Below are 22,996 nucleotides of genomic sequence, written 5' to 3'. Positions count from 1 at the left end.
GTCTAAAAAGGTCTAAAACCGCAACCATCAAATGGCCAAAATATAATCACCACAATCCAAAACCGAGCCTAATAAGGGCCAAAACAAACAAAGCCACACCCCAAATCAGCCTTAAACCGAGCCCAACAAGGACCAAAACTCAGCCCAGCAATACTAAAATCCAGGCCTCCATAAAAAAATAAAGTTCTAGCCATTTCAAGCCAAAACCAAGCCGCAGCTAAGGTTCAAATTCAGGTTACAACAAAATAGTCAAAAGAAAACATTTCCATATCCCTGAGACATCAAAATATAGAAACGGCACATGCCTTACACAAGAACAACTACAAAATTATTGTGAATCAACATAAATTCATCCACCACACGAATATTTGAGCCAAGACACCGGTGGGATACCAAAACCGAGCCCGACGGGGGACTCCATAAAGGATAGAGCTCCATTCATTTCAATTCCAAAACCAAGACTCCAAACCCAGCCAAAACCGAGTCCAACAGGAACCAAAAGCCAAAACCGAGCTCAACAAGAACCAAAAGCCAAAGCCAGAGCTCAACAAGATTAAAACAGGCCCAAGCATTGATATAAATTCATACTTTAATAGAAATTAAAGTTCCAGCCACCTGTAGGTAAAAGTCATCCAAAGCTAAGAAACAACCTGCATGTCTAAATATCCCAAGCATGAAATTATTCCAACAAATATTTGAATAGGAGAGGAACTTCACGAGGAGCTAAACCAAACCCTTAGAACAAGCTACAACACTTTCCACATTAAATAGATTTTCTTATAGCATACATTTCAAGCCAGTGAAAGTCACAGGAAGCCAAAACCGAGCCCCCAGACATGCATAAAATAGTAAAATGAACTCCCTAGCATTCATGAAAGGCCAAATAACCTCTCTAACATTTCATGCTAAATGAAAATGTTGGCATCAATTTTTGATGTCACGAGTGTAGGGTGTCCACTTGCACGGCTTAAGATGATCTACGGTTCATCCGCAGCATCCGATGGCTCGAGGCACTCACCCGGGACCTCTACGATTTCGTCTCAAGCTAATAGGAGAAAATAAGAATACTTATATCATGTTATGCTTGCACCGTCCTAAGCAATTAATCGAATCTCACCCTTGAAACATGCTCACATTTCATCCTTCACATGTTTTTAAAGTGAATGTCTCAAAATATAACAAAATAAAGAGAACTAACATGCTGTTCATTTCTGAAAGTATTTGGCTCCACAGAGGCGCGGCAGAGAGGAAAACCAAAAGGAAACAGGGCACCGAAGAAAAAGGGGGGAAAAAGAGGTACCTCCTTAATGCCAATGTAAAGCACTGCAACATAAGAATTCACCTCAAAGAAATACTCTCACAGATTTCTCTTTTCAATCTCCTCACAGCCAAAATTTCTACTCCTCTTTTGCAAACTTTTCTTCAACAACCCCAAAAAAATTCAAAAGAAACTATGTTTATAAACAGAGAAGAGAGGGGAAGAGAAAGAAGATCACCCCTTGAACCCACGGCACTCGAATCGGGTCAAAGAAAAAAAGGACGTGTCCCTGCTCACAGAAGGCGAAGCCACCGAAGCCTCTAACCGACGCATCTAGGACGGAGCTGCGAGCCTGTGGCAGCGAGGAAAATATCGGGAAGAAAAGAGAATTTGTCATTCAAGTGTACCAGGGAACAAGCTTCCCAGAGTCAAACTACCACGAAAAGGAAAACCACAGCTCGGGGAGACTGGCACGGCTTCGGGAAGGAGGGCTGCGAGCAGAAGGTGTCGGGCAAGGACGGATGAGAAGTCAACTTTCTCTCGCGTGGAGGAGGAAGAGCTCGCTCGGCTCGAGACCGAGAAAAAGAAAACCCAGGCGCGCGAACGGGAGAAGGAAGGGGAGGCAGAGCTCGGGTGCGTGAGTTTAGCATTTGGTTTATATAAATTAATATATATATATATATATATTAAATTATATGTGATTTATTCACGCTCGGCGTCGTAAAAAAATGGGTGTCCTCCCTGAGCAAAATCGACGCTCCGGGCGTGCCGGTGCAGTCCGTTTTGTCATCCGGGGTCGTTTGGACGACGTCGTCGACAATCGAGTAAAAAAAAACACGTTAAAATTTAAATTTCACAAGATTTCAACCCGCGATCGATCGTTTCAAAAGGTTTATTCGAGCCTTCGACAGGTAACAATGCAAGCAATGTGAGTTGTGGCGATCGGACGTGTCGACTCTCCGAATTGCGAAGTTTTGTGAGCGGGAGTGCGAATTGTGCAAAAGGCCACCCTAAGGCTCAAAAGGTCCTATGAGAATCCCTTTTGGGTTTCCTCATGTTGGTTTCATCCTTCTAAGTGCTAGAACTTGATACCACACACGCGAAATTCCAAAATGGTACAGAAGTAGGTTCAATTTTTAGAACAAGGTGGGTTCCATTTCTAAGGTTCTAAGATAGTCGAGTTCTAAGATCGAAGGGAGATCCCTAAGGCTAAATCCTAAACCCTAAGAGGAAGACTAGACCTCACTAAAAATGAGGTCAACAAAATTGTCAATAACTTAAATAAACGTACATGACACATTTTGAATCTAAAATAAAATTCAAGACAACAAAAAATAAACAAGTAAAAAAAAAGTAATACATTTAAATTATATGTGTAACTACACTAGTATCTCTTATTACAAATATTTTATAATAAATTTTATGTATTCACTAATATAATAATGTACAGATCACATACGTTAATTTTATAATTAACTCTATTCATGAATAGCACACATAATGTAATTGTTCTTCAGTGATTGAATAACATATTAGACATTTTTATCTTGCTAGTTTCAAAACTCACTAAATTGTCATGACTATTTTTATAAGAAAAGAGAAAGAAAATGTTAAGACTGATTAGGATCAGAATTATTTTTGAGATTATATTTTTTTAAGACTAAAGTAAAATAGAGAAATTTTAAGTTAAAGTATGAAATTTATATTTTTGCTAAATATTTTAGTTAACAAAATGTTTTGACTTCGTTAGCTTAATTCGAATGATTTCGTTATTTGAACTGTGCAAAAAAAAAAATGGAGCAATTAGTTTATGTGTTCATATGGATGAAATTAGGTGATTAAGTCTCTTTTTCACTTTATTCTAGCGAGTAAGATATTCACTTTATTCTAGTGAGTAAGATATTGAATGAGAGTTAGGGATATCTTCAATCAGCTTAATCACACCTGCCTTTATTCTACCCCACACCAATTAGTGAAGGGGATCATCATGGACTGCGGCATGCAAACTAGGAGATATTTACACTGCATCTCCTTTATCTAAGACCAAGTCGTGATTATATTCCCTCATGTTGGCACAGCTCCTTTAAACTCTCCCACCATATTGAATCATTCGTCTTTAACGTAATAGCAGCTAGTTTCGCCATTCTGTTAAGTGGAACGTTCTTATACACAAAAATTTGTTCAACTATCTGGAGTCTCAATATATTTGTAGGGATCCACATGACTGTCTAAATCTGATAAATCAACATTCACTCTAAAGTCACCCGCTATCCTCCTATACTCAATATTGAACTTATGCAGAATCAACTTTTCATCGCTTGACGCTTTTTGGTATAAAAATTCCATCATCATATCCATTTAGGTGGGGATGGCTATGTTATTATTGTGGATGACTTCTTCGTACTATTTTCCTTTAAAATCAACGAGTCCAAATTATAATTGAATCGTTTCTCATTGCATATCTTTCATACTAAGTTCATATACATCTCTCTAAAAATTTCTCCTTTGTGACATGGTGACTTGCTCATCATCTTTAGATTTCAGCTAAAATAGGGCCAAGGATCTAAGGTAAGCCAAGTTTTTTAGTTTAGATGGAGGGCATATGAATGGTTTTCCGTTGAGGTAGAAATTTTAGATTTTGGAAGTTTAGGGTTACTAGAAATCAAGATAAGAATTTGGCTCTAATATCAAATGACACGGCTCTATAATTCTTAAAAGATGTTTGCGGATTGGATCTAAAGGTGATATGTTATAGAGGAGAAAAGAAATCGACCAAGATTGGAATGTGAAAAATAATTATGGTTATTGTTCCGAGGAAAGACTATCTGAAACACCATACGAATAGTGACATTGGTTTGTGCGGACGCCATGAATGTTAATGAGAACACTGGGAACAATACTCTGTTAGGTAGAAAATAGAGAAACAAGTCTTCATTAGCATAAAATTAGAGTCCCTAAAATCAGGTTCTAAGCTACACATTTATACAACAACAAAAATAAAACCCTAATTCTAACCCTAAATAAGGCAAACATAGGCCCTCAATCGTCAATAGTGGGAAGTTTCCTGCTACAGCTTGCTCAGAAAAGGGAAATCCCATCCCTCACTCTCCTCCATCAGGAAACGTTCCCACAATAAGTTCCCTGGGGTAACTATTTCAAACCTAGCACCATTCTGCAATAACATAAACCATCTATTTAAGCTAACATATCAAGTTTCAATCATTAAAAATATTGGAGAAATAAAAAAATTGAGAACTTTGGTAAATATGTCAACCAATTGTACTTTATCAGAGGCATATTGAGTAATGTTTTTCTTTGACAAGACAACACGGATTAAATGACAATCCATTTAAATATTATGATTCTTTCATGAAAGATGAGATTGCTCGTCATATGGATAGTTATTAGATTATCATAGCTAGGAATCCTTAACCATAACATGAAAATCAAATTCTTCTCTTAGAATTTTAATCTATATCATTTCAAGATGGAAAAAGACATGGCTCTCCATTCAGCTTCGATGCTAGATCAGACAACAACAATTTACTTCTAATTTCTCCAAGAAACAAGTTTTCCTCCCATAAAGACAAAAAATCCTAAACTAGACAATTGATCTTCAATAGAATAAAAAACAACAGACAAATGAATATATTTTTGAAAAACTGGACATTTTCCAATACATTTTCTAGTATTTTTTAATACTCTTAGAACAACATCCCCATTATTTCTTCATGGGCCTTGCATATGCTAATAACACTTAACAACAAAAGATAAATTAGATTGAGTAATAGCTAGATAGATAAGCTTGTCAAACGATTGACGATAATAAAATGCATAAATGGATATTCCGATGAGGCCAATATTCTCATAAGATAAACCCTAAAAGGAACTAATTGATGTTTCCAATTTTCAATACTAAAAAGTTGGCACAACAGGTCCAATTTTGAATTAAGGGGCCATTAATAATTATAATTTTGGATTGTCCGACCTCATCAGTGGTTATTATGACCAATGTGTTGGTTGATGATCATATAATATAAATGTGCAAAACACTATATGAACATTATACGACAATTGTATGTCTAAGACAGTAAGAATGGAAAGAAAATGAGAATAAATTAAGTAATTTTATGTCAAACTTAACTAGCATAGTGCATTAAATATTTTGACACTATAGAAGATGTATTTCATTTCCCTGCAAACAGGTATATGCATGTTGTTTATGATTATGCACTCTAATAAATTAATTATTAAAGCATATCCGCATTTAAAATTATCATATTAAACTAGCTATATTTATGACTATTAATGTTCATATCGGCTCAAATGATCACGACATTATATTGTTCTTCTCTTGTATTTTCAACTCTTATATTAGAATTATTTATTCCACTTAGCTTTTAGCTCATCAGATACTAATATAATTGTTGCTTCAGGCAAAGGAACATATAGGGCCACATCAGGAGACCCAATTTTGCCTTTGTATATTTGAGTTTTAGATGTATCATCAAAGAAAATGTTCATATAGTTAAGGAATTCTGATATGTATTAATCATGTTAGAATAGAATTAGGATAAATCCTATTGATATAAAGAGGAGTATAAATACTCATTACAGAATCTACCAGTAAGTAAAGAAATAAAAACATGATAGAATAGAAATGGAAAGGAATAATAAAAAATCCAAGCTAATAACTCAAAATAAACAAGAATTAATAATGGCTAAAACTAGTCATTAATAAGTATTTTAATACTCTCACTCAAGTGGAAGCATAGATGTCAGTCATATTCAACTTGGATTTTAAATCATTGAAAAGTTGTCGAGGAAAGTTTTCTATAAAAATATCCGCCAGCTGGTCCCTAGATGGCACAAACAGAACACAAATTTCCCCAAACTCAAGTTTTTTTCTTAATGAAGTGTCAGTTAATCTCAACATGCTTGGTGTGATCATGTTGGATCGAGTTGTGAGCAACGCTAATGGCTACAATTGTAACGCCCAAATTTCATAATACCAGGTAAAGTTTAACGTAACCCAAAATTTTCATCTCCCGGAATTTAATCAAAATAATTTTATTAAATTCTATGTATGAAATCGATCAAATTGATATAAAGCACTGTATGTAAACTGTGAATGGATTGGGAGTTATAAAATAGTGAAAGCATAAGATTTATCAAATTAATAACTAATCCTCCCTTAATCCTCTTAGCACTGTAGCCCACCGAAGTACACTCTTCTATTTCATTTGATCGGTCGAATGAAGAGTCCCGAGCTTTGCATTTCCTTCTTCCTCTCCCAATTTCCCTTCTCCTCTCTTTTGTTCCCCTCTCCTTGTTCGTTTCACATTGGTAGAAGCAGGCGAGACCTGCGACCCTTGCTATAGTGCAAGGGCCACGAGCTAGGTCGCGAACAACAAGAACAAAGTGGCCACCTGAATGTCACAGCTCGCAATTCGAAGCTTCGGGGCGATTTTTGTAAGCATGAATCCCTTCCTTTCATTGTTTTAGGCTTTCATTTCCTTTCTCAACTTTCTGTTTTAATGTTCGCAAGTGGTTTTACAAATTTCTAAGAATATTTTAACACGAATTCACAGAGGGGAAGTATGGTGTGAGGTGACATGAAGGAGAGAGAAAATTGGTGTTTTCGAGATAGCAAATTTATGTCGAATAGTCCTTTTGAGGTATGTTTTGGTCTTTAATGCCAGTTTTGAGTTATTGCATGCTATGAGCCAATGTTTTATGGATTCCTATGATGTCTACATTTTCCAGGTTGTGTATATGAGATGGAGAACTAGAGGCGAGCGTATAAAAACTGGTCGTAGGGCTGCTCAATCTAGTCTGGTGAAATAATTTCGTGTTAAACTAAGAAAATACTTTTCTATAGGTTTCATATGATTTCTGGTTTGAAACTGATGCATTTAGAAAATTTGGCATATTGTAGATGAATATCTGTAATTAATTTATCAATGCAAGTTAAATTTTATTATGCTACATGTGATTTTATGTTATTTTATGATCCAAATGATTATGCATATGATATTGATTGTTTGCAGGTATTCATTCCGTTATGATTCATGCTTATGAGATATGAAATACCCGATTGCAGGAATTATGTTTTATAAAATGCTTGATGAATGTTGATACAGAAATGCCACAATGAATGCTAAGAAATATAGCGAGTACATTATGCAATGATGTATTCTTGACTTCTGATATTTATACAAGAACGAAACTCTGGAAACTGTTAAAATTAGGCGGTGACAGAACGTTAGGGAATCATGGGTATCAGGGGGGTTGTCGATAACCGCTACTTTGGGGGAAGCCCAACATTTATCGATAGTTGATGAAAAAACATGAATATAGTTGACCCTATACATTAAATAAGTGATATTCTTATGATATCACTACTATGAAATGAATGAACATGTTTATACTTATGATTTCATGCTTATGATTTGCGTGTTATACAACAGTTGACATTTATACTATATATATCTGCTCTTTTTTTATGTTTTATATTATGTCAGCATGTTATGATTGTATGAAGACGTGTAATTTCATTTGAACATGCACGTTACTTTTCATTTTAAAATCTTATTTTGGCTCTGATTATTTTGCTGAGTTAGTTTTGCTCACTCTATGTTGTTGTCTTCTAGCTTGGGGCAATGAGCACTGGGAGAGTAGTTAAGTGACTTGTACTACTTTTTGTTCGATAGTTCGGAGCTTGTACTGTCTTTTTGGGTATGTATTTATTTATTTAATTTAACAACTCTGTATAGTTTTCATATTTTGGTTGACTTAATTTTCATGCCTCCGAATATGTAATGAAAATGCAATGTATCACATATATTGCGGCGATCTAGTTAGATTAATTCATCACACACTGGGTACTAATTATAAAAGTGAGAACGAGTACAGGTGGCAAAATTGTCAGCCTCTGTTGCACCTCAGCCAACCCCTAAAAAGAAGGAATCAGTTGAGGTGTGATAGAAAAGTAGTATTAGAGCATGGTTATTAGATAAAAAGAATGATGGAAACATGTTGGATTTAGAATAAGTAAAAAATGGAATCAAATATGAATTGATTTATATAGAGCAAAAGATTGATGAATCTGGGGTGATTAGCCCTTATAATTTTAAGATGTTACGTGTGCACGATAAAATTATTATATGATAAATTACATGTGAATAATAAATTGTACCAATACATATAAACATGTCTGGAGAAGAATCAAAAAGTACTGAATGTCAATCTTTCAGGCCAAATGCAGACACTGTTTTGGGCATAAATGAAAATCAGAACCAGACAAATGCAGACACCAAAATTGTTGAGTTGCAGGGCATTGTGCAACTGATATCACAAGTGTTTGATAAAATGATAGCTATCAAAAGATCCTCCACCAGTACAGGGCCGCCCAGATCTGAAACTGGAGCAAAAATGAATCGACACTTAAAGATATTTCAGTTTTTCAAGCTACCTACATTCAAGGGTGTCAGTGCTCTACAGTTGTTGAAGATTGGCTCCTGAAGATAAAAAAAAATTCTGAAATAGTATGATTTGTCCGGAAAATAGAAAGATGACACCCGCTACATTTATGCTAGAATGCAAAGCAGAAAGATGGTGGCAGGCGCAACATAGGAAAAAATTTCACCTGACACATTTTCCACAAATTCAGTGAGAAAAATTTGTTAAAATCTTCAAAGATTGGTTTATTCCGCCTTCAACCAGATTAACATTGCAAAATAAGTTCCTCAATCTAACTCAGGGGTCCAAGACAATTATGCAATATGAGACAAAATTCACTTCTCTTTCCAGATATGCATCACACTATGTCAGCACCCAGGAGGAAAAGTGTCACAGATTTCTGCCCGGTCTCAGGGATCAGTTGAGATAGGCACTAGCTCCATTTGAAATCAACGATTTCTTCATTCTTGTTGAAAGGGCAAGAAGAATTAAAAATGAGCTGAACTTCGCCAGTTAGCAGTGGCAATCTCAAGCAGGCAAGAGAAAGGCTTTTCACAAAAGAGAGCACTTTCAAAACAAGAATATTAAATCAAAAGGCTAGCAGAAACAACTTTAGATAGAAAAGCCAGTTTGTGAAAAGTGTGGGAGGAGCCATTTTGACCGATGCTTGATAGGGTTCGAAAAATGTTACAATGTGGACAGCCAAGACAAATCTAAATGAATTGACCACACGAAAAAAAGAAAGACAGCAGACTACAAGCAATCGAAGGACATGGTTAGTCCAGAAAATTTTTGGAAGGCGGTCAATCCAGCAAAATTCAATTTTTGGAAAGCCTTCAATGCAAACAAAGGATGTAACTTTAGAAGGCATAACAGAGCAACCTGTCAGAAGTGACTATAGGTATGCTCCTAATTCAAGATCAATATGGCATTGTTTTATTTGATTCAGGTGCATCGTCTTCCATTATTTATGATGAGTTTGCTGCCAGTTTATATGATAGATGGATTTTACTCCTGCTTTGTGTGTTATTGTGCCCTCGGGAGGTGGGTTTTATGCCAATAGAAAATGTGTAATGCATATTCATATGCAAGATAAGAAGTTTTCAATGTAGTTGATTATCATACCAATTTAGACATTTGATATTTTTTGGGGAATGGATTGGTTAGTAAATCATTTTGTTACAATTAAATACTGAAAAAGGCGGGTGAAGCCGAAATTGCCTGGTAAAAACCATTATATATCCTATGTGATCGAAATGCACAATCTTCTCTGATTAGTGCATTGAAAGTTGAAAAATATTTGTGAAGCTGTGAAATGGTATTTTTGGCAAAAACTAGAAGCGTTAAATAAAGATGTACGGGAATTGAAAAACAACTCAGCGGTTTTAGAATTTTCTGATGTATTTCTTGAAGAATTGGTAGGATTATTGCCAGAACGAGAAGTTGAATTTGGTAATGATGTGCAACCAGGAACATCTACAATATTCAAATCTCTGTACGGGATGGCTCCAAAAGAATTGTAGAAATTGAAATGTCAGTTAAAGAAATTAACCGATAAGAGTTTTATCAGACCAAGTAATTCACTGTGGAGTACTTCAATATTATTATTCAACAAGAAGGATAGATCCATGTGATTATGTATTGATTACAAATAGCTGAATAAAGTGACGATCAAGAACAAATATCATTTGTCCAAGATCGACGATCCATTTGAACAGTTAGAAAGTGCAACTGTATTTTCCAGAATTGATCTGAGATAGGGACATCAACAGGTCTGAGTCAAGGAGTCAAATATAAATAAGACAGCTTTTGGGACAATGTACGGTCATTATGAATTCTTAGTCATGCCTTTTAGTTTAACTAATGCTCCTGCAATTTTTACAAACCTGATAAATCAAAATTTTATGTCATATGCTTATCAGTTTATCATTATATTTATTGATGATATTTTGATTTATTCAAAAATTGATGAAGATCATGTCAAGCATTTGAGGATGGTTTTGGAGCTGCTGATACAAAATTAGTTATATTCAAAAATTTTTAAATGTGAATATTGGTTGCGAAGCATTGCATTTTTGGGACACATTATCAATGATCATGGAATTTTAGTTGATCCACAAAAAGTCAAAGCAATTGTGGAATGACCTTCAAAGAATGTTACAAAGGTACTCAGTTTCCTTAGTTTGGCAGAATATTACAGGAAGTTCGTCAAAGATTTTTCACAAATAGGTATGTCATTATCTAAGTTGAAGAGAAAAGATGTTCAGTTTGAGTGGGCTGCAGAATGTGAGCCCAATTTTCAATAATTGAAGAAATATTTGGCCACGACACGAGTGTTAACTCTTCCATCAAGCACAAAAGGACTCCAAATTTACAGTGACACATCCTTACAAGGTTTAGGTTGTGTTTTAATGCAGAATAAAAATGTGATATCTTATGCATCCAAACAGTTGAAGCCACATGAAAGAAACTATCCTACGCATGATCTGGAGTTAGTTACTGTGCTATTTGATCTCAAGATCCGGCGACATTATTTATATGACGTAAAATGCAAAGTCTTTGTTGATCATCGAAGTCTGAAGGACATTTTCATACAAAAAGAGCTGAATTTGCGACAGCAAAGGTGGTTAGAGTTGATCAAAGATCATGATCTAGATATACGGTACTGTCCTAACAAATATTATTACTAGCGCATTGAGACGTAAATCCATAGGTAGTGCAAGCTTGGTTTTTACTCAAAGGTCATAACTGATTAAAGAAATTGATGCTCTACAATTGGAAGTTAGAAGATTAGGTGATATGGGTAAATTACATCAACAGAAAGTGCAAGACAGAAAGTTGGCTATGAATATTCGAAACTCCTAAAACAATGTCAATCAGAAAAGAAGACCGATATAATTGCTGATGAAAATGACGTTATCCGAAATAAGCTACAGATATGGCTACCTACTGATTCTGATTTGAGACTAGATATTCTACATGAAGCTCATCATTCAAGGTACACAGTTCACCCACGCAGCATAAAAATGCACAAAGATTTGAAGTTGATATTCAAATAACCAGGTATGAATAAAAATGTTGTTGAATATATATCCCAATGTCAAGCATATCAGATTGTAAAGGCTGAACATCCGAAACCCAGCAGATTGCTACAATCATGGATTGGAAACGGGAAGAAACTGCTACATATTTTATCATGGAATTTCCTCGATCCAAACAGAGCCACAACTGTATATGGGTTATTATTGACATATTAACAAAGTAGGCCAATTTTTTTGCCAATGAGACTGACAAATTAGTGGAAATTTTGGCCAGATTATATGTGAAAGAAAATATCAGATCGCACAACATTCTAATTATTTCATTTGAAGATGTACGTAACTTTCTTTCCATGTCTAAAATTTTATTTTAGCTCTGATAATTTTGCAAAGCTAGTTTTGCTCACTCTATGTTGTTGCCTTCCACGTAAAGACAACGAGCACTAAAGAGAGTAGCCAAATGACTTGTACTGCATTTTGTTCCATAAATGGGAGCATGCACAGTCTTTTTTTGTATGTATTTATTTATTGAATTTAGCAGCTTTGTATAGTTTTCATGTTTTGAATGATTTAATTTCAGACTTCCGAATATATAATCAAAATGTAATGCATCACGTATATTGTGGCGATCCAGTTGGACTAATTCATCACTCACTGACATCTGATTATAAAATTCAGAACGAGTGCTGGTAAGAGTTGGTGGGACCAAATTGTAAGCTTTTGTCACACCTCAACTGGGTCACACCTCAACCGACCCCTAAAAAGGGGGGGCCAGTTGAGGTGTGACAATCTTGTTATGACAGAACAACTGTAGAGTAGTGAAGACTGGCATTGGTAAAGTTCGTGAAGCATGATGCGTAACCAGTAAGCTTCACAAATTCCCAGAGACATTGACCGAAATTCAACTTTCACACTGCTCCGAGCAACCATAAACTGTTTCTTGCTTTTCTATGTTACCAGGTTTTCTCATACAAATGAGCAGTATCCCAAGGTAGATCGCTATCATGGATGGACGCAGCCTAATCAGCGTCTGTGAAAAGTGCAATAGAATGAGAGGTTTGACAGGAAAAAAAACAAACCTAAGTCTGGAGTGTTTTTTAAATGGTGGAGAATCTGATGGAAGGCTTGAAGATGGTGCTCATAGGGATCATGCATGAATTGATAGATTATCCCAATTGCATGGTATAAGTCGGGGCATGTATGGGCAAGACATGAGTTTCCCCACAAGGCGTTGGTAGTGAGTCTTGTTTATAGGAACTGCATTGGGAACATCAAGAATTTTTCATTGAAATCTATCAAAATAGTTACTAGTTTGCACCGGAAGAGATTGTTCTTTGTCGAAAGGTCAATCACATATTTATGCTGAGGCAGGAAAATGCCCTGAGATGACCGAGCAACTTCCATGCCAAATTACCGAAGAGATCCCAAGTCTTTCATTTCAAAATAAGTGCTAAGAATGTCTTTCAAATACTTCAATGCTAGAAGGTCATCACCTACGAGAACAATATTGTCGACATATACGATAAAGATATCTACCTGGTCGCTGAAGAAATGTCAGAATAAGAGGGTGTGATTCGATTGCGTCTGAGTGAATCCATGACCTACCACCACCTTTGTGAACTTCCTGAACCATGCCCATGATGATTGCTTCAATCCATATAGGGACTTCTGCAGCCTACAAATTTGCCCCTGGGGGACAGTGGAGTCAAAGCCTAGAGGAAGAGCCATGTATACCTCCTCTGCAAGATCGTCTTTCAGAAACATATCCTTGACATGAAGATGGAATAAGGGCCAATTCAGATTCACTGCAATGAATAATAAAACTTCAATGGGGTTTAATTTAGCAATTGGAGCAAAGATCTCTTCATAATCAACTCCTTAATTATGTGAGTACCTTTAGCGACCAATCATGCATTGTTGTGCTCAAAGGATCCATCAGATTTAAATTTGATACTAAAAATCCATCGACATCTCACTGTTTTCTTGCCCCAAGAAAGATTAAAAATGTCCCAAGTATGGTTTCACTGAAGGGCATTCATCTACTCCATGACGACAGCTTTTCAGGCAGGGTCTGCTAAGACAACCTCAATAAGAGATGGAAATTGATGATTGGGTAGGGCCGTAAAAAAGGCCCTGCAGCTCGGCAATAATCTGCGAAAAGAAATATATTTTGTCGTAAGATAAAGAGAGCATGTCTGATTGCGTGTCTTACTAAAATAACTAACTTCTTGATTTGGAGTAGGACAGTGCTCGGTATGTCGTCCAAAGGGGATTCAGGTTTCAACAAGGGGTTAGCGAGCTCCAAAGTAAGTGCATCAGACCGAGTGCTTCGACTGTAGACACGAAGAGTGGGAGGATATGCTGGTGGGACCCAAGGGACAGAGGGCTCCTTAGTGGTAAGAGAAGTGGGTGGAACCAACAGAACATAGGGTTCCACGATGGTAGGTGACGTGGGGCGAACATTCACAAAATTAGGGTAAGGAACATTGTCGAGGAATTCTAGTCCCCCCTCATTGAAGGAGAAGTTAGAAAAGTAATGAACACTTTCAAAAAAGGAGACATCAACACTCACATAGACTTTATTTGTGGTAGGTTCAAGGCATCGATACCTCTTTTGAGTGGCAGAGTATCCGAGAAAAACACACTTTATGGACCTAGGATCGAGCTTACTCGGAGTTGGGGTCGTGTTCCAAACAAAAGTTGTGCACCCAAAAATTTTGGGATCTAAAGTGTAGAAGACCCCATTATTAGGAAAGAGCGATCTCAAGACGGCTGAAGGGGTACGAAAATTTAGAATTTTTTAGGGAACTCTATTGATGAGAAAAGTGACGGCAAGAATAACTTCATTACAAAAACATTTTGAGACATTATATTGTAACATAATGGAGCAAGCAACATCGAGGAGATGTCAGTTTTTTCACTTGGCTACCCAATTTTGTTGAGAAATGACGGTACACAAGCTATGATGGATGATGCCCTTACCAAGAATTTTCCTAATATAGAGTTAAAAAATTCACGACCATTGTCAGTCCAAATAACTTAAATAAAAGTTTTGAATTGGGTCAAAATGAAGGTGTAGAAATTTTTGAAAATAACAGCAGCTTCATATTTATATTTTAAAATATAGACTCTCGTCATCCGAGTGTGGTTATCAATCAAATTAAGAAACCACCGTTTATTGGTGTAGGTGGGAGTGCGAAAGGGTCCCCTTAAGTCACTTTGAATAAGAGAAAGAAACGGAAGGTGTATAATTGTGAGGTGGATAAGAAACATGATGATGTTTAGCTAACTAACAGATTTCACATTTGAAATTAGAAGGATTTTTATTAGTAAACATCAATGGATAATCGTTTTAGATATTTAAAAAACTAGGATGACCCAAAAGATAGTGTAACAACATAATAGGCATTCAATGGACTGAGATAAACTGCAACTACTGGGTAGAGTGCCCTTGTTCTCTGTGCTTCTCTCTTGGAATAAGTAGAAACCGCCTACCCGCTTAGCAATTTCAATCATCCTTCCCGAACGACGATCTTGAAAAACACAAACATCAGAGAAAAATGAGCACGCAATCAATGTCATATGTCATCTTACTAGTAGATAAACAGTTACACTTCAACAAAAGTATAAATAACACCGATTTCAGAGTTAAACCTATTGTCAAAACAACAAACCATTTACCAACAATGAAACTTTGAGACCCAACAGCAATTTTAAAAGTAACTTTCCATGAGCAAGAATAGTACATTGAGAATGCTTGACAGCTTCCGGTCATGTTGTTCATGGCACCTGAATCAATAATCCATGGACTAGAAAGGGCAAAAGAAATGAGTTCCATAGGATTGGTACAATGACAAACGTGGGAGGTCGACAGAACGGAAGAGAGATCGTTGGATCCAAGCAGTTTGATTTAGTACTCTATTTAACTCTTAAGAGAATTGGAGGCTTTTGGATTATCTGGGTAAAGGTCGATTGTACTGTGTTGGATTCAGATATTGTAGCGAGACCCTTCGAAGCGAAGGATTTGGCTAAAGGTTTGGATGCACGTTTCCCATGGAGCTTCCAACATTTATCACAAGTGTGGTTGGGTTTGTGACAGTAATCATAGGTGGGGTGACTAGCCTGGGTTTGAGCACTATCAGACACCAAGGCGAATGCTTCGACAGACGGAGTGAAAGTACCAAACATGACATATCTCCGGCTCTTATCACAAAAAATCTCAGTGAAAGCAATTTGAGTAGAAAAAAAGGATCCTGGCCAAAGATACATCCCCGAACTTCGTCAAGATCTTTGTTGAGCTCTACCAGAATTCAGAACAAGCAGTTCTTTTCTATAATTTTCTAGAAAAGAGATAGGTTTGTCGGAGATCCCTAAGTGTAGTCATAACATAGGTCGCATTTTATCCATAATGCAACTAGATCATTGTAGTACTGGGTCACAATCTTGGATCCTTTTTGCCTCATGGATTTTCTTAGATGCTACGTAGAGTTAGCTGAAATTCCTTACATCCGAGTAGGTATCACGGATTACCATCCAAATGGTACTTGCGTAAGAAAGGAACATATATGATCAGCCAATTGAAGTCTCTATGGAGTAGATCATCCACATTGAAGGTGAAGAATTTCAAGCTAATAACTCATAATAAACAAGAATTAAGAATGGCTAAAATTACATACATGAAGTTTAATAGAAGTTATATAGTCCATTTTGATGAATGTATTCATGATTGAAATAAATATATTATATGATCTTGATCCACAGTGTATATTTTTGTGATGATGTAAGCAAGCTAATTTTCTACTCGCATGGTTCTGACTTGTAAGGTCACAATGGGCACTGGTAGGAATTATCTCTAACTGGATTGTCAACCTCTCTTATATCCCACGTAGAATTGAAAGAGATTAAAATGGGGCATGACAACAACCACCTTTCACAATCCTTCTTAATTTATCGGGGTTCATCCTACTTCTGCTCCTTTGGGAACTATGCCTCCAGTTACGCACCAACCTCATTTCTTGCAAGCATGTTTGGGTGATTAAATGTTTTTGGATTGCATTCTTCTTCATCCAACCATCTTATAATTTTTTTTTAAACAAGGCATAGCAGCACTTTGACAAAAGTACCCTTCCACATATCATGGTATGTTTGTGGTATGAACTAAGACGATTTTCCATAAACATTAGGACTAGACAAAATATTTTATTTCAATAACTCTAAACAACACACTCAAATGCATAAAAGATAAGCACCTGCAATTCTAGAGATAGGCGATCTCTCCCAACACCTACAATTCGAGAGGTAGGTGATTTCTCCCAAACCCTCAACCTATGACTCAATCCCATGCATCCCCTAACCCTAACCTATTAAGCTCCATTTATACCAAACAATAATGCACACAAAAGACTAAATTGGTTGTAGGTGCCAGTGCAACAGTTTACTCTCATCTTCACAAAAGTGTGTGCTTGCTAGGCCACTTTCCTTTTTAATAGTTGAAAAATTTTCGAAAGGTCAACCTATATTAGAGATAATTCACAAATTCAAGTCTGATTTACATTTGTTGAGCAGCAAATCTATTGGTTTCATTGATCTTCATACCACCATAAGACTACGTTCAAAAGCAGACAACACATGACTTTTGTCTTAATGCTTATACCATGTCAATGGCTATATGATGCATATGCTGAAATGATCGTCCCATTTTGACTCTTCCAAAGAAACTCCAATTACTTCTGTTTGAATTGCATTGCCGCTTCTTCGACTCTTACTTCAACAAATCCACTTTATACACCTTTTCTATATTTGAAAAATTATTGCAAGTGAATGATGAATGGTCAATCTTTCTAGAGCTTTTGTGACAAAAGTATTGTCGGAACTGGATGCTACTTTTCATTTCAAGAACGAGGAGTGGATTGGCTCCTAATCATTATGATATTGACATAGTCAAATTTGAAGGCATCCCATCCTATTACTTTTGAGAAACAATTCTCAAATTATTTCAAAGCACGTCCCGAGTTGAAGAAATTTAACTATGAGGCATAGAAGGAAGAACCAAATGTTCAAATTCAACCTGTTTACCACTTTGGTTGATGATACCCATTTATTAGATCAGATCTATACTTTGAATTTAGTACCAAATTTTAACTATGCTATGCAGCTAAAGCAAATTAGGCCACCCATGCTTGCCCTATGATGATGGGTATTTCATTTTATGCTGGTATTATCATTGAGATTGATCCTCTTGTCATCGAAACATTTCAACTCTATCCAAATTTTTACGATCATTGTTAGCAGCCATATGATTCGAATGTGATTATTCAAAATGGTAATACTTGTATTGATAGGAGGATGAGGTAAAATTAAATAAAAAATCTATCACCACAACCCTTTATTCAAAAAACTTCAAGCAAGTCAATGTCCAAAACAGTTTGTCTTTTGTAATTTTCATAATCCTGTGGAAGATGCATCCTTGATCATGATGTTATCTTTCTTCCTCTAGCATTTTTTTAATTGTATTTATTGTACTCAAATCATTTCATGGTTATTATATGATACTTTATAAATAATTAATTCATTAATTAAAAAAGCCAACCCAACTTAGATTACAATCCAGTTTCAAATTAAATAACCAGATAATAGAAATTGCTAGGTATGTCATCAGTTGCAGAATTTGTTTGGTTACTCGCCCGGTTAGATGGGAGCGTCTGAGCACTAAGCAGCATTTTGCAACTTAACGCCGACATATCTAAAGCATCCAGGACATCAGAAACGGCACAGATACATCCATAAAATTTCTCAGATTTAATGCTTACATAGACAGTTAAAAGAAAACAATAACGTTTGTGAGGGTTTACCTTGAAAAATAACATGATCAATGAGATTTCTCGAAAATAAAAGGGAAAAAAAATTTAGTTCTGAGAACAACTACGATACTTTAATATAAACAATGAAAATAGAGAACCTGAGAACAATCAAGATTTTTGTTGAAGGGAGAATATTGCATAATCTTCTTTGTAGAAGTGGGCAATTTCTCTCCAAATAAAACGGGAATCATTTCTATAGCTGGACCCTTATGCTTGCTGAGTTGAATCAAGGCATCCTTCATCCTGCTGTAGGTTACCTACATATAGTATAAAAATGTGCAAATAAATGCATTCATCCAGTCATACCGAGCATATATAAACAATTAACTCAGATTTTTAAATGTGAATAAAATGCTAATTATAAACTAAGCAGAGGTTCAATTCATGTAAAATATATCAAAAAATTAGAGCCTTGGCTTTGATGTACATATTGCTTGGTACCACATGTAGTTACTAATTGTGTTTGGACCAATCAGCAAATTAATAGTCTACAAGAAACAGTTCACCATCTCATAATAAAAGGAGGGCATGAGGTGGATAGAAGAGGAAAATGTTTAGATAAGAGAAAAAACAAGGTTCCCTGCCATGGCATAAACTAAAGGCCACATATTGCAATGTTGAATATCGCAAAATGAAGCTTATCTTTATGCCACAACTTCTTAAATGTCGAAATATACCCATATCCAAATTGCAACAGTTAAATTGGAGAAGATACGACTCACACGAGTAAATACTACTCCAATGAACAAACTTGAACAAGTGTAACGTAACATGCAGCAAAGGTCACTTAAATTTACACCATTTACTTCTTCATTAATTAATGACGTGATTTGCGTGTCAAGTCCACAAATTTAGAATAATCCATTAGAAAGACCATATTAAATAGCAACTTCATCAAGCTCAGAAATGAATAAACAAAAATTCTATTGAGAATTAAAACTGCGAACTTATGTTTGTTCGTGCATTGAGGAATTATTTTGTACAAGTATATTGAGAAATTATTTTGTACAGGCGGAAATAATATTGAGAGAGGTGCACGTTCTGTAACTAAAGCCAAATGATGTGCATGATTTATTCTTACTAAGTTAGGAAGTAATGCATTTCAATGATCATGTATGATGCATTAGCAAACTATAAAACAGAGCTTCAAAATAAAACAATATAAAATTAATGAATACCAATGAAAATAGTATGGTAAACTATTCATAAATATGAACGTTAGAATTAGTTAAAAAAAATTAATTTCTTTCAGGGAAATATGAACAAGTAGCATTACCTCATTAGCAACCTTCTCAAGACGCAAAGGGCTGTTCAATCCATCATCAGGAATTTCATCAAAAGCAACAGTAATAGAAGAATCCTGTTTATTTCAAAAGGTTCACCCCTTGAGAGCAAAAATGATGCACTGCTTGATACCCTGGGTCTTCCAGAGAAAATAATTTGAGGTATTTACATACATGGCACACAAATCTTGTGTATTACATATCCCACACCTAAACTTTCATAGTTACACACATAGCACTCAAATCTTCAATATCACATCAAAAATAGCACTGCTACCACTTCTTTAAAGTGAAATACAGCTTTTCATGCATAGGTTTAAAGCACCAAACGGCTGTGTGTGAATATGAAAGTATAGGAGTGAGATGACTAAATAGATAAGAACGTGAGCTACGTATGCCAATTTGCCAAATAATTTAAATCTAGCAGAACAATAGTAATACCTTCAAGCGATAAACTACACCCTGTCCAAGTGAAGAACAACCTTGATCAGCTTTGTTTGGTTTCAGAACAACCACATCATGAGTGGAAAACTGCATGTAAAATGGAAGCACGCGGAATTATATGAAGAATGTTATAAAGCAATAAGGAGAGACTCCAAATCCACACAAAGAATAAGACAATTGACAGTTATTAATCTCTTCAAACTTAGCAAGTGTAAAGGCCATGTAGATCAGAAGCCAGAAAATTGTGATTGTAACCTCTGAATGGCAACTAAGATACAAAGATACGTTCATGAACAAGGCTACGGCACTGTCTCACGTTTAGATACTTTAAGAATTTAGAGAAATATAAAATATAGTTTTAAAGTCAAGAAAATTAAGCATTATGTAATGTAACTTGAAAATCCAAAACAACTAAAATCTATCAATAAATCAAGAACAAGTAATGTTTATTATATTTGCAAAAAAAAATTCACCAATGGATTTTTCAATGCAAATATCATCCGTGCTAAAGGGGAAACTTTATAAAATGGTTATCTAACAATGATATACAAATTAGTCAAACAAAGATGGTAAAAACAGGGACGATTGAAAAGAACTAAGAAACAACCTTAACCTTTAATGATAAGCAAAAGAATAATTAAATTCTAAAAATTACAAAAGCAAACATTAATACCAACCGCATTGTGATGTAGCAAACATCTCAAATAACAGAAGAATTCTGAACTGTAATTTCAAGCTTTCTATCTCTACCTCTGCGGCACGTGGCTTTTTTTCTTTTTTTTTTATTTTTTTTTTTTTTGAAATATTGCATTTTGCATGAATCAATCAAAAGTTACAAAAATATCCAAGTATGCACCTATGATGTATAAAATTAAGATACATCATCTACAAGTATAGTAGAGAGCTCCCTATCTTCATCTATATGTATCAAAACAAAAGACCCTTCAAGGGCATGCTTAGCCAAAAATAAGCAGCCCTATTACAATCCCAAAAAATATGAGAAAACAAGACTTGTTTAAAGTTTAAAAGAAAAGCTAGACCCGATCTTCATGGTGTTGCCAAGTATCCTTTCTCAAGGTGGATCTCAAAAAGTTCATAACGTTGACAATGTCATTAACCTCGAACATCCAAGGGGCACAAAAATTGTGAAATGATTGGACAGCTTCAAGATCCACTTGGGCACTATCCCAATGCAACAAACTATGTCCCTCCGCAACAAGGCTTTTTTTCATTTCATCTCGAATAACAATGCCGGTCTCGGCTACCAAGGGCAGCAAAGCTCCATCAACGTTAGCTTTAAGCCAACTGGTAAGGGAGGATGCCATAATAGAGAAAAAAACAAAACCCCAAAGGGTGGCTAGCATCCCATTGGTCCCAAAACAGCAAAAATTGTGTTAACGTGAGTGCCTCGTGAAAAGATACCACAATAATCGTAGGCATTCCAAAGACTGATTGTGAACTTTGATGTTACGTGCCTTCCAACAATGATGAATAATATAGCAATAGCATCGAGCTTGGGCAAATTTACTTCTCGTAATTTTACTGAGCTCCTCGGTGGCCTCCTTGAAACTGCTAAAAGAGGGGATGGAGATACCTCATCTATACATAATATCTTTTACCCAGCAAAGAAGAAGGCAGTCAATAGAAATATGGTCTCTGCCCTCAATAGTTTGGCAGCCCCAATGGCATTTTGTTGCCTCCGAGAACCCCCTCCTAGCAAGCCAAGCTAGAGTAGGGATAGCATCATGCATAATTCTCCGCCAAAGAAACGCTCCCTGGATGCAAATGTAGTCAATCCAGGAGCCATTTAAAATTGGTTCCACTAAGGGGGAAGGTGGAACTCTACGCAAGACCAGTAATGGTCAGCCCTAAGTGCGTACGGGTTAGCTCAATGTTGTCTTCACTAAAATTCTGAAAAAATTTAACCCAGGCAATCCTGTTGGCCATATTGGTCCCAAAAAAAAACCTGCATCTTTTGCGCGTTCCAAACACTATTATTAATTAAATGAGAAATCATTTTTCCTTCCAGACCCGTGATATCAGCTAGGCAAGGCTGTAATAACCCATTTTGAGAAATTTGATAAAATTTTTGGCGACCTAAAATGTACCCCAAATTTCGCACCCCTCAGATTTAAACGAAGTTAATTTTATTAAATTTTAGTGTTAAATCGAACAAATGTGTATAGAATATGAGAAAAATAATTTTTATTTGTTAATTTTAGTTGCTTTCATTATCGGCTCTTTCATGTATTAATTGAATATTAAATTGTTAGTGTTAAAATTAAAATAACAGTGAAATGATTTTCATCGTCCGACCGTCCGATCGTCCGTTCCCGACTTGGTTAACTCCAAGCCCCGTCGTGACAAAATTGATATTGGAACAAAGGTTTTGATTAAATAATTTGAATTTTTAATGAAAGAGTCAATAGGATAATTGGATGAAGTTAAAATTAATATAAATTAAAATTTTAACTGAGTCAAATTAATATATATTGTTGTTATTTCAAAATTATGGATCATCTGAAGGAAGAGAATAGAGAAGAGAATTTAGAATTTGTTGTACCTCAGAATGTCGCAGTCAGTGCTAGTGCTTTCACTCATATGATGAATGTTATGACTCAGTTGATTAAGAATTCTCAATTTTAAGCTAGT

At 35.7% G+C, this 22,996-nt stretch overlaps 1 protein-coding gene across 1 annotated transcript in view; it reads right to left on the bottom strand.

Moving 5' to 3' along the window:
- Nucleotides 1–22,996, bottom strand: part of LOC110038420 (DNA-binding protein SMUBP-2) — a 110,961-nt gene that overhangs the window by 66,374 nt on the left and 21,591 nt on the right. The window contains exons 4-6 of the mRNA XM_020743267.1: nt 20,342–20,431; nt 19,894–19,977; nt 18,716–18,874 (exon numbers count right to left, since the gene is read on the bottom strand). Coding sequence (XP_020598926.1) covers nt 18,716–18,874; nt 19,894–19,977; nt 20,342–20,431 — 333 coding nt within the window. The remainder of the gene's footprint in view (nt 1–18,715; nt 18,875–19,893; nt 19,978–20,341; nt 20,432–22,996) is intronic.

The sequence above is a fragment of the Phalaenopsis equestris genome, unplaced genomic scaffold, assembly GCF_001263595.1.
Source record: "Phalaenopsis equestris unplaced genomic scaffold, ASM126359v1 Scaffold232799, whole genome shotgun sequence".
Taxonomy (NCBI): Eukaryota; Viridiplantae; Streptophyta; class Magnoliopsida; order Asparagales; family Orchidaceae; genus Phalaenopsis; species Phalaenopsis equestris.
Note: the sequence above shows the minus strand (reverse complement) of the source record. Positions and strands in the feature narration are given on the sequence as shown.